Raw genomic sequence first — 12,105 nt, forward strand, 5'->3', positions numbered from 1 at the left:
GACTGTATATGCACCTTAACTGAGCGTTTTTTTTTCTCTGATTTCCATTAGTTCTAATTTTGTGTAATTCGAATTTTTATAGCATCTCCGCGGAATTCAAATTAATGAGCTTTTACTGTACCATAATTTCTATGCACCACAGTTACTGATAGCTGTGTCCTTGTTGTGCAATGCTATGAGACTCCAGAGCATGTGCAGCACTAATTTTTTGCCCAAAATTTGTAAGCATTAAATTTTGTGAAATATGCTCTGATAATCGATATTCAATATTCGGCCTTCCTTTCCCGATTTGATTCTATATATGATTAGAATTTTACTATCCGGTATTTCCGCACCCCTACAATTTACTACTAGTTTATCAAGCTGCCCCCCGCTTCATGTCCAAAGCTTTTTTGCACTTGTTGCACATTTTGAATTTGTTGCATTACAGAGCAATGTAATTATGAGTTGCACTCTTAAGACATTAAGGCTTCGTAGAGTGATTACTGCATCAATGGCTACACAGCAAATCTTAAAAACGAGACAAATAATTTTGTGTAAGTACTGCTTTCGGTAGTGGTTTCCATCCAATCTGCATCCACTATCACGGGGCACGAGACCGAGGTCCAAGTAATGTCACAGCCGACGACGACCCACCTGAGCCAGTGCTCTTCCCAGAGGCGGCACTCGCTCTGAAGCATGCCCGCTGCTTCGTGCCGGGGCGCGCGGGCCATGGCCGCCTCCAGGGCCGCCTGTGCCTGCTCAAAGCAGCCCTGCTGCTCCAGCGCCAGGGCCAGGGGGGTCTCGGGGTGGCGCGCCCGGCGCTGCCACAGGCCCCCCAGGAGGTCCTCCTCCCGCAGCAAGGAGTACAGCTCGGCCAGAGCGTCCTCCGCAGCAGACCCGGCCTCTTCGGTGGCACCTCGCACCCCGCTGCTGCACGAAGCACCGCTACCACCTCGCCCCGTCAGAGCTGCCTGCTCCAGCAGCAGGCAGGCACGGTGCCACAGGTTGTGCGAGCGGCCCAAGTACTGCGTGGCATGGCAAATGTTGCAAGATGTGCGTCGCTGACACACAGCAAGATTTTCTATTAGTCAGTTTACGTTCGTGATTTTACATTCGTTCTGGCCCGGCGACGAAACACCGAGACCAATGGCTTTGCCAAAGGCAATGATCGTCCAAAGGTTTGGGCCCCAGAGCAGGATAAATTTCTCTTCAATTGTGAAGCTTTCTTTCTGAAAAAACCATATGGGTTTCCTTCGTAGTTTCGTGCTACAGTCGGGTAGATGACAATTTTCACTTTCGTGAATTGAACCATCCGTTGTTGTCGTCCTCGTTTAAGTCCTCGTCATTAAGTAGACGGCGCAAGAATTAACTATGAAAGGCCACCAACTAGCCCAATACATTGCTCTCTTTAATTTTCTTCAACCCGATGGCCTGCACAGTACCGATTTTCTAAATGGTGCTTTAGTTCCCCGCTATAAATGCGCCGGGCGATGCAAAAAGTCCTGGCAGCTGCCGGGTGCTTTCCTGTGGGGCCACCCACCTTGATGAGTGCTGGCTTGATGGCCACTGGCGGACTGCACTGAGCCAGAGCCTCGACGAAGGCGCCAATGGCATTCGGGTGGCAGTCCTTCTGCACCACGTGGCTTCCGCTGCAGAGGAATGGCACCAGCTCTCCGGCCAGCACCTGCATGTGGGTGCAAGCACAAGCGTTCACGCAGAAGATGACATACGTAACCCAACCTGTCAACAACAGGTTGGGTTACCTGTGGGAGGGTTACCTGTAACAAAACACAGATAACCCTCCCTTACTGTCATGCCAGATGCCAACTGCAGGTGGTGAAAACGAGGGAGGCACAGAACGTGTGTTAAAAGCAGACACCGATCACAAAAGTTTATAAAAGGGAAAGACGTTTCGGCTCCCGTGCGGGAGTCGAAACGTCTTTCTCTTTTATAAGCTTTTGAGGTCAGCGTCCGCTTTAAACTGTCGTCATGTATATTCCCACCTGACGGGTTTCCGTCGAATTCTTGATTTCATAGCACGTGTGGACCAGAAACTGCACAAATTTTCCTTACATATCTTATATTAATGCTCCACAGTTAGGAAAAAGGCAGGAATGCAATGGCAAGTGTTTCTTGGGGGACACAAGTGCGCATGGAAGCAACTCTTTGCCATCTCCTTCCATGTCCTTTGTATCCCTGCCTTCACTTTGTTCGGGCGCCTTCCATGCTACAACACTTCTCCATCCAGCTTGAGTGGAGCATTTCATTCGCAAGATGCAAGTGATACCCAGATCTGTGAAGGGTCAACTGTATATCTCCAGCAACTCACACAAAAAGAAGGAGTAGGTGTTGGTGAGAAAGTGTTTTGTACACGTGGTCAGTGAGATCCGTCTCCTAATTCCCCTCGCCACTACTGCCATGAGCTGTCTCCTTCATCCCTGCACTTGGGCATGCTCATTGTTGCTGAATTGGCCCCTCTTTTTCACACCAGCACTGCACGTAAGCGACCGTGGAGGGATGAAGGGCACATTCATCACACTTCTTTGAGAGGAGTCTGTACTGCATTCTTGACTAGTCAGTGACTATAGTTAAAGGGACACTAAAGGCAAATACTAAGTCAGCGTGGACTGTTGAACTACCATTCCAGAAATATCACAGTGCTTTTTTCGAGACAAGAAAGGACTTAGTTTACGAGAAACTTGCGTATGAAGAGTCCGCATGCCTTTAGTGCAATTCAAATACAGTTAAACCATGACATAACGAACTTAAATATAATGAAAGTCTCGATATAATGAAGTATTCAACTTTTCATAACCTCTTGTTCATAGGACACCATGTATTTAGAACCTCAATATAAGGAAATTTCACTGTGGCCACTAAGGTATGCTGAGACAATAAATGGAAACTTCCACGGACGCAGATGGTCAACTGATTGAATTACAAGTGGTTGTAGACACCTCACGAATCACGCAGGGCGTGACAAGAGCATCTGCCGAAGTGGAGCCACATCATGTTCCGTATAAAGTTCAAGTACGATAAGATCCGATGGCATCCCGCGCACTATGTGCTTTAGAGGTGAGTGAAAGTGTGTGAGGGTGAGACAAGAAAGATAGTGGCTTCACGAGTGCCACCTTCCTGCACGATCAAAGGGAAAGAGGGGCACGGGAGCGAGTTGCGGTAACACGATCAGTAATTTGTAAGGGGGCGGGGGGATAAGTTGGTGCGCGTCTCAGCTGTAGCTGCGCATAGCTGCAAGCACGTCTGAGTGCATACACAGCCGCCCACCCTGCTTTAAAGGTAATCTGCAGCGTATGCAAAGAGTGGGCGTGCCGAGACGGCGTGCACCACGTAAGCTGTTTACCCCACGTTTAGTATTGGAGGTTAGGTAATTTTGAGTTTTAGAGATCTGTCGGAGCAAGGGGTTAACAAAGCTGCCAGCGCTTTTCCTCATAGCGTCGACCCAATGAGTGCGACGCTATCAGCTGCAGGGGCGGAGTGCACATGAAAGCATGGCTGGCTTCACTTAATACGTACGGTCGAGAAGATATTGTAACGTACGTGGTATGAAACGGTATTATTCGTCACCGACTCCCAAATTTGTCAAAATGAACTGTTTTCTCAATCAAATGTTTGTTTTTTGATTGCCCGATAATTCGGAAAATTCTGCAGCCCTTTTCTGTGTAAGAAAAATCGATTGGCAACTGTACTTATTTACAGGAAAGGTCGAATTTCAATACAACGAAATTTCGATATAATGAAGCAAATTGCCGATTTTACTGACTTCGCTATATCGAGGTTTAACTGTATCCCATACCCGAGCAAGGAGTGGTGACATTGCGTACGGCATCACTTTCAATGAGTAAAACAGTGCCCGACAAATGGCGCTACGGTTTTCTACGTAACACGCAAATGCCAAGCCATGGAGAGATCGATCCAAGACAGAGTATTGGATTTGCCGCTGCAGCTGCTCTAGGTCAAGTGGTGTGGACGTGGCATTCGCTGCTACTTTCAGTTTGTGGGAGTTCTACGAGCCAGCAGAAGCAGGGCAGCACGATACAATAACGAAGCTACTGAAACACAAAAGCGTAGGCAGTGTAGATTGGACAAAACGAAACCTTTTGACATGCTGCATCGTTGTGAAGGGGTAACATCAATCAATTACCATATTTACTCGAATCTAGGCCAGCCCAGATTTAATGCCGACCCCCTATTGCTCGAAGCGAGAAAAAATTTGAAAACTCATCTCGGATGTAGGCCGAACAAAAGAAGTGAGGACAGCGTTCACAAAATGATAACAGCATTTATTTAATATGAACATGTCTAGCTCACTCTACGTCGTCACCACCGTTAGCATCGTCCCTATAGCCCAGACCACACATACGCTTGAAGACGCATGCACGCTCACGTTTGCGCGCCCATGCATGTGCAGGCAGTGCGGTATCGTACGCGTCGAAACGCGGCACGATCTCGGTTAACAACTGCTCTCTATTATTGTGCGCTTATCTTCCTTATCGCTGTCATCTCCTCATTGCAACACATGCAAAAGCGACTCCCGGTGGGCCTTTCAATGATGGACGTTTTTCTCATCGATGCTGAAGTCCCACCTGGCTTACCATGCCTCTGCGGCCAGCACAACTTTTTGGCTGAAAGCGGCACTATAGTGTGCCATTGCGATAACACCACGCCGCACGCCAATACCATAGAACCAGCTCTGGCACGACACAGGTCAAAGCGACGACATCGCTCATCTACTTCAGTTGGATACTGGCCCAGCTAGTAGCAGCTGCGATACCGACTTTTCTAGATGGCGCTAGCTATGGACCATATTTATCATGAGTTACAAACAGGCGCATTTTTAAAAAAAATCCTCTAATACAGGCCGACCCTAGATCTTATTTATGATCATTTGGAAAAAACTATCAGCCTAGATTCGAATAAATATGGTACTTTTTTTAAATATCAGATACAACTCATTTTCTTTTGTCTTATAATTCAATACAGTCACTTTTTATTATGAATGGTTGAGTAGAGTGACAGAATTATAATAAGGAGTGCCTTCATCATTGGGTTAGTACTCGTTGGTAGTAGAGCTGCCAATCGCGTCCTGTACTTAATTCAATTTCTCGATTACTAAAGCTCAGTTCACTTTAATATTGACACCTTAGATGTTCTCGACCACTAATCTATCACTCTAGCTTGACTTGATATTTGGCTTTAGCGTCCCTTTAATGCTCTCTTTCCAAGTAGTTCATTTCACTGCCCCCTCCCCCCATTATTGAAGAGGCAGTGCCACATTCAGTACTGCATGCTTAAAAAATTGCATTCCAGAGCTACCACATTGCTGTCTTTTAGGCATGTGCGAATAGTGCTTTTTCACTTCGAAGCGAATACGAAGCGAATAGTCATCGAATTCGAATAATTTCGAAGCGAAGCGAATATTTTCGAATCGAAGCGAATATTTGGGACTCCTAGTACACAACAGAAAAATTGATGGAGTGACAATGATCTCTGCTGGCTGTTTTATCAGTTATATTTTCTGAACCATTATAAATGTGAGGCAATGAGAAACAGACATGAGGCATGAGACCTTTTCATTTTTCAATTTATTCAGACCACTGTGCACTGCTCACCCAGCCTTTCATCCTAGTGCATGTTGCTATGTATAAACACTAACTGCTCAACATGCTCGGGGAGAAGGTGTTCTCTTCTAGTGGTGACAACATTTCCTGTTGACGAGAACAACCTCTCACTTGACACTTGGGTTGCTGGCACTGACAGGTATAGCCGAGCTAGCTTGGACAGTGACGGGTACTTGTCTTCGCCGAAATTTTTCCACCACACGAAAGGATTTTCCAAGCGGGGCCGAACAGGTGCATGGAGGTACTCCTCCACCTCTTCCATAAGTCGCTGGGAACCAGTGCTTGAAGTGGTGGTAGAGGCCAAAGCTCCAAAAACATCCCACACATCACTAGAGACAGCCTGTGCAGGTGCACTGGACTCTTCGCTGTCTCTCCCCTGAGGCAGGCTTTTCTCCACAGCTGAGCAGAGTAGATTTTTTAGCCACCGTTTCTCACTTGTGGTGTCGTAACAAACGGCTTTAAATCGGGGGTCCAGTGCTGTGCTCAAGGCATATGTCACCTGCAATTTTATATCGACAAACCTGGACTTCATGCTGTGAAGGAGGTTTCCTGCAAATGCAGACTCCTCCCCACAACGCTGCTGTTGCTGGGTGAGCAGAAGTTGCATGCAATGCACTAGTGGCACCACTTGCGAGAGAGTTGGGTGCTTTTCGGAGCAAGACTCTCTTGTTGCATCATCAACACATTTTAGCACTGATGTGATGGATGCCATCAGATGCCATTCACTTGAAGTCAAGTTTTCCAATGTGTCCTGTTCCGACAGATTCAAGGAAATTGGTACACGGAGCTTTAAAAGGCGTGACATCATTTCATATTCACTATTCCATCTCGTCGCAACATCCTGAATTACTTCAAGGGGCTCTAAGCCCATGCTAACCTGAACCTCTTTGAGGCGACTTCTGGCTTGGGAACTCCTCTTGTAGTGCCCTACAATTGCTCGGGCCTTGACACACAGCTGCTCAAAATTCTGAGTGTCCTTCTTTGCACACTGGATGCACAGCTGTAACGTATGCGCGAAGCACTGTATACTTGTCCATCCCGTTCGCGATGCGGCGCCCAGGAAGTTTCTGGCATTGTCAGTCACAATGAAAACTGGAACATCTTGAGGCAGTCCCCACTCCTTTGCCAAGTCAAGGAGGATGCGCTTCAGGTTGTCAGATGTATGGCCTTCCGGCATGTGCCGGCATGCCAGGTGGTAATTGTGAAGCCGGAACTCTTTATCAACGAGATGGCATGTAAATGAGACGTAACTATCCCCGGGCCTAGACGTCCACCCGTCGGTCGTCACCGAGTAGCATGGGGTCCCGTCAGTGAAGTGATGGCGCAGCTCACTTTTGATCCTTTCTTTTTCTTTGGCGTAAAGCTCTGGCACGACACTCCGAGAAAACGTAGTCCTCGATGGGACCTTGTACTCGGGCACTGCTGTGTGCATCAAAGACAAAAAGCCTGGCTCCTCAACGATCGAATAAGAGTGCAAGCCAGTGGCCAGGAACTGTGCAACCTTCGTTGTTAACGTTTTTGTGCGCTGACTGTCGCCTTTCAACGTCGGCTTGAAGTAGCTACAGCTAGCAGCACTTGCGTCCGCCTTGTTGGTGCCCGTCGTCTTTTTCGGGCCTGCAAGCTTTTTTGAGCTTTCGGCAGCACGGAGCTTCTCGAACTGCTTGAATGGGTCAGATTGACGCTTTAGGTGATTGACGAGGGTGGTTGTAGTGCCCGTGGGCGTCTTAAGGCGCATCTTGCACGTGCGGCACGTCGCGTCACTGGCTCCGCGATCGAAGAACTCCCAGATGGCACTCCGGAACACCCGCTGCGCCGATTCGTTCATGGTTTGGCTACTTCGGCTGCGCGCGCAATCGAGCAAAATGAACAACTAACGCGTGACTGAACTTGATAACTCGAAGCGACGTACACATCCGGCGACCACGTTGGCACGCGCAAGCATAGAATAAAGAACGCAAGCCTAAAAAAAAGAAGCTATAGAAAGCACATGGTTGCTTCACCAAATACTTGCTACCGCTAAGACTAACTTTTTTTTATTTGTCGGTGTTAAGTCGATTTATATTATATCTTACAATCACAAGGTATAATATGTACTTTTAGGTAGATAAGTACCTACGGATATTATGATGACGTTACAGTTACGTTACATTTAGTTCCAAAATATGCAATAGTAAACGCTTTTTTTAAAACTTCCGAAGAGCCATCGCTATCGTTATCAATATTGTTTACGTTCGTGAATTTGAATGCTAGGTTCAAAGCTCGGTCACGCTTGTTTCTTTCAAGCGGTCGTGGCTCCGTCAGCAAAGTGGCATGAAAATGCTCTACCCAGGGTAGATATAGAAAGACAAACTTGCAAAAAATGTACGCGTACCGGTATTATTAAACTTCGAAAGACTTCGAAAATATTCGATGTTTTCGAATAGCCCTATTCGAATTGAAGGTCGAATCGAATATGACATTATTCGCTTCGGTATTCGAAAGTTTCGAATATTCGCACAGCCCTACTGTCTTTCCCTATCCCAACCTGGTCTCTTCTGCCATGTTTAATTTGTTGCAAGTCTTGTCCTAAACACTGCAGCCTTCCAGCAGCAGACAGCAAGTCGAACCGGGTCATAGAGAAGTGGTGGACTCACGCTCTGCTGCCGGTCGCTGAGCACCTTCCAGAGGCGGGGCATCAGCTGCAGCCACATGTGATGGGCGAGCGACGTGTCCAGGTGGCACAGCTGCACAGTGGCGTTCAGGAAGGCCCCAAGGCGCAGCTCGCGTAAGCCTTCCAGGAAGCGGCCCTGTCGCTGCACCAGCTGCTGCAGGTTTTGCCGTGCACGGCCGGCAACGCTCCCTTCCAACAGAGAACGCTCCTCAGCCGTCGACGGAAGCTCGATGTCAATCTCCTCCTGCAGGGGAAGCAACCGTGACGTGTGATGTGGCAATCTGTGAAAAAAATCTGGTCTCGGAACACCACAGCTACATGAGCATGAAAACAAGAAGAATGCAGTTTTGCAAGACTTCATTACCTGGGATTTTACACCCACCATTACGTGGCTTACACCCACCACTCAGTGGCCGCATTTTGACGACAGCGAAATGCAAACACGCTCTAGTTCTGTGTTTCAGGTGCACAGAACTACTGCAGCCTGCACTACTGCATCCCTTGGCACAATACTCGGGATGGAAGAGGAAAATGTGCTCCAAGGGCTCAATCTTAACCAAAAATACTGTAGAACTCCATTAATTTGACTCCGGTTTATATGGTTTTTCAGTTCGTTCGATCGCAACCGATGGTCCTGACCAGCACTCATACATTTTTATGGGTCCAAACTTTTGTTATTTTGATCCTAAAATTGGTCGTTGCCAGATAATTAAACTTGACCAATCAGCGTGCACACGCCCAGCACTTACAATGACCCCAATTACCGTATTTACTCGCATAATGATCGCACTCGCGTAATGATCGCACCCCTAAATTTTGTCGTCAAAATTCGATTTTTTTTATTCCCCGCGTAATGATCGCACCCCAAACTTGCCGCAGCGATATGTCGTGTGCTAAGTCTAGCTAATAATGATCGCGCTTACCATCTGTCGAATGCTACGCGAACGACTCTTCAAGACAAGCCAAGCGGCCTGCACGCACCAAACATTCTTAAGTAGATGCCTCATTTCATTACTTTCGTCACTTTCCGCACATCTATGACAAAATGAGGTACAACCAAACTTGCCTTTATTATGGGTTGGCTTTATAATGGTTGATCTCAACAAAAACAATAAAGGCGCATTTCGACTCTTTTCATCTGCTTTTGTACTCGTGAGCACGCAACAAATCGCGCGCGGCAATGATAGTAGCCACGTTTACTCTGATAATTTAAAAGTGCACCCTATTCATACGCCGACGCTTGTAACACAGCTAAGATATTCGCCCACCCTTAGCGGAAACGTGCCGTATTAGGATAGTAGTGAAGACAGATGTCGCAGTTTCCGCAGCACGTCACCCATGCATTTCTATGTCACTGGCAGCTAAGCGCGCACACCTGTTTCTGTCCCCTCAAAGTGGACATGGCTACGTTACTGCCGCAAACTTGCCGATATTAACGATATTATTCATCACTGATACGGAAGAAACTGTTTCAATACACGTAATGTACTCACGAGAAGAAAAAAAAATCGCGTTCGGCGCGCTCGGCTTGCTCCGCCGGCCGCCATTTTTGTTTTGGTGTCCCGCACCCGCAATCTCGCATCCCGCAGCAAACGCGGGGCGAAAAAAAAAATTTTTTTTTTCGCGGTAAATTTAACCCGCGTAATGATCGCACCCCTGAATTTGCGTCAATTTTTCTGACAAAAAAAGTGCGATCATTATGCGAGTAAATACGGTACTGGCGGGGACAGTAAATGGGTTGCTATAGGGAGGTTAGGGGGTTAGGGGCAGTGAATGCATTGAACAAACATTATTTCCCATTGAAAATGCCTATTTTCGGCATGCTGCTGGAGGATGATTTTCAAGGAATAACGGTAGCTCATAATGTCTGATTGCGTTATTCACTCGATTTTAACGCATGGCTCTTTTTGCCCCGAGCATTCGTGGCAGTCATATGCTTTGCCGCATAACATGGCCGCATTGCGGCTAGCCCGTGCTCTCTCTGTCTTTCGAAACCAATATCTTCTAACTATGGGCCACTGATGTTAAACGAATATGCTGGCTGAGTAATGGCCACATGTACATTAGCTTATTAAGGTGAAAGCCTTAGAGGGCTCATGGGATGAAAAATCGAGTTTTTTGCGTTCTTGGTTCTTGCGTTTTTTGGTTAGCGCCTGTGTGTGTCACGTCTCACCTTCGTCCTTGTCTTTTTAACGCGCTATAAGCCTCGCGTTCTTGCAGCAGTTTTGTGCACCTTAGTTGCCTTTTGGTCATCGTGCATCCATCCGTCATGCAGAGGCAGGTGACGGTGCATTCAAAACGTACGCTCATGTCTCTCGTTGCACAACCTCTTTATTAGCGAGAGTTGGAGCTGAAACCCACAGTTGAATATTTGAGGCGAAAACTTCTGCTCTGCCAAAGTCGCGTTGCCGTCACGACCACACGTGGTCGCGCCTTCACCATCGCTCATGGTCGCGCCTTCACGACATCGTTCGCGATCGCGCCTTCATGACATCGCTCAAGGTCGCGCCTTCACCGTCGCTCGCGGACACGCCTTCACCGTCGCTCGCGGACGCGCCTTCACCGTCGCACGCGCCTTCATCATCGCTCACGGTCACGTAGGTGTTCCGTGGTTGCGTCAACACCGCACCCGGGCGCGCTTTCCCAGTCACCCACATGCGCCGGTCGTGCCTTGTCAACAAGCTCGGTGGCATCCACTTCTATGAGTAGTTTGCGTGGTCTTCCATACACGTGGGCCGTTCGGAACTTCATTCCTTTGGGGCTCATCGCAGAAAACGTGCGTAAGCTGCCATGATCGTCAATCACTTTGATCGGAATGCGCAGCTTGCTGCTGCGCAAATGCACGCGCAACAGGTTCGTCAGCAATTCAAATCTACAACAGCCAACAGGAGCGCGCCCTGTGCCCCACGTGACTGCTACGCCCAATCGCAATGCCGCATTTGCCTTTTTTTCGCTAGGAGAAATGCGTTGCTCGGCCTATCTTGAGCTTCGATCTCTCCTCTTTATGATGATACTAAGATACCGGCGCTGCACTAACGGATAGCGGGGCGATGCGCAGTGCGATGGGGCCTTCCGAAGCCTGATTTCTTAGCAATTTTTGACGATAGCACTCTACGAAAGTGCTGTTTTCTCGATTTCTACCCCGTATTTTGTTATTATAGTTCACCACGAGGTAAATAGGGTGCATGGAATGCAATAAATAAATAAATAAATAAATTAGAAAATCGAAAATTCTGACAATTCTGAAAATTCTGACCACTTCAATTGCCGCGTCCCTCCTTAAGCCCAACACTCACTTGGTTTCGCTTGAAATAAGAAGCACGCCTCCGATTCTGGCAATAAGATATAAGATGTAATCTGCAAAGTTTACCTTACCAAAATAGAAATTTATTTAGGGTTATGATCAATCATTCTCAATCTCAGCCATAACTTTATCACTGTATTCACTGTGGGGTTCTCATCCGTACTCTTGGGACAAAGGAATGACAACACAGTAGTGCAAACAATCACAAGGGCATTTATTGCACCTTTCATAGACCAATGCCTGCTAACCGAGTTGCTATCCACAAAACATGCCGATGGGCGCGCGACAAATCTAGGAAGTCCGACTCACCGCGACCGGATAGCGAGCGAATATGTTCGCCCCATGCTGGATCCCAACGCCTGGTCGTTCGCGCGTACGGTCACGCGAACGGTGGGGCATTCGAAGGATGCCACGCGAGACGGTCTCACAGAAGCATGGATCGGTGCACGCGCGGGATGTCTGGGGCACTCACCGACCCGCCGCCAAGGCGCAAGAGCCTTCCTTTTCACTGCCCAAGTAACCTCGGCGGC

At 47.8% G+C, this 12,105-nt stretch overlaps 1 protein-coding gene across 6 annotated transcripts in view; it reads right to left on the minus strand.

The window, feature by feature from the left end:
• Window positions 1-12,105, minus strand: part of Nipped-A (Transcription-associated protein Nipped-A) — a 413,461-nt gene that overhangs the window by 128,976 nt on the left and 272,380 nt on the right. For all 6 annotated transcript variants that reach the window (XM_065445525.1, XM_065445501.1, XM_065445517.1 and 3 more), the window contains 3 exons: window positions 8,255-8,515; window positions 1,523-1,666; window positions 637-1,007 (listed from right to left, as the gene is read on the minus strand). In XM_065445525.1, the coding sequence (XP_065301597.1) occupies window positions 637-1,007; window positions 1,523-1,666; window positions 8,255-8,515 (776 nt within the window). The remainder of the gene's footprint in view (window positions 1-636; window positions 1,008-1,522; window positions 1,667-8,254; window positions 8,516-12,105) is intronic.

Source organism: Dermacentor albipictus, chromosome 1, assembly GCF_038994185.2.
Source record: "Dermacentor albipictus isolate Rhodes 1998 colony chromosome 1, USDA_Dalb.pri_finalv2, whole genome shotgun sequence".
In the NCBI taxonomy this organism is placed as follows: Eukaryota; Metazoa; Arthropoda; class Arachnida; order Ixodida; family Ixodidae; genus Dermacentor; species Dermacentor albipictus.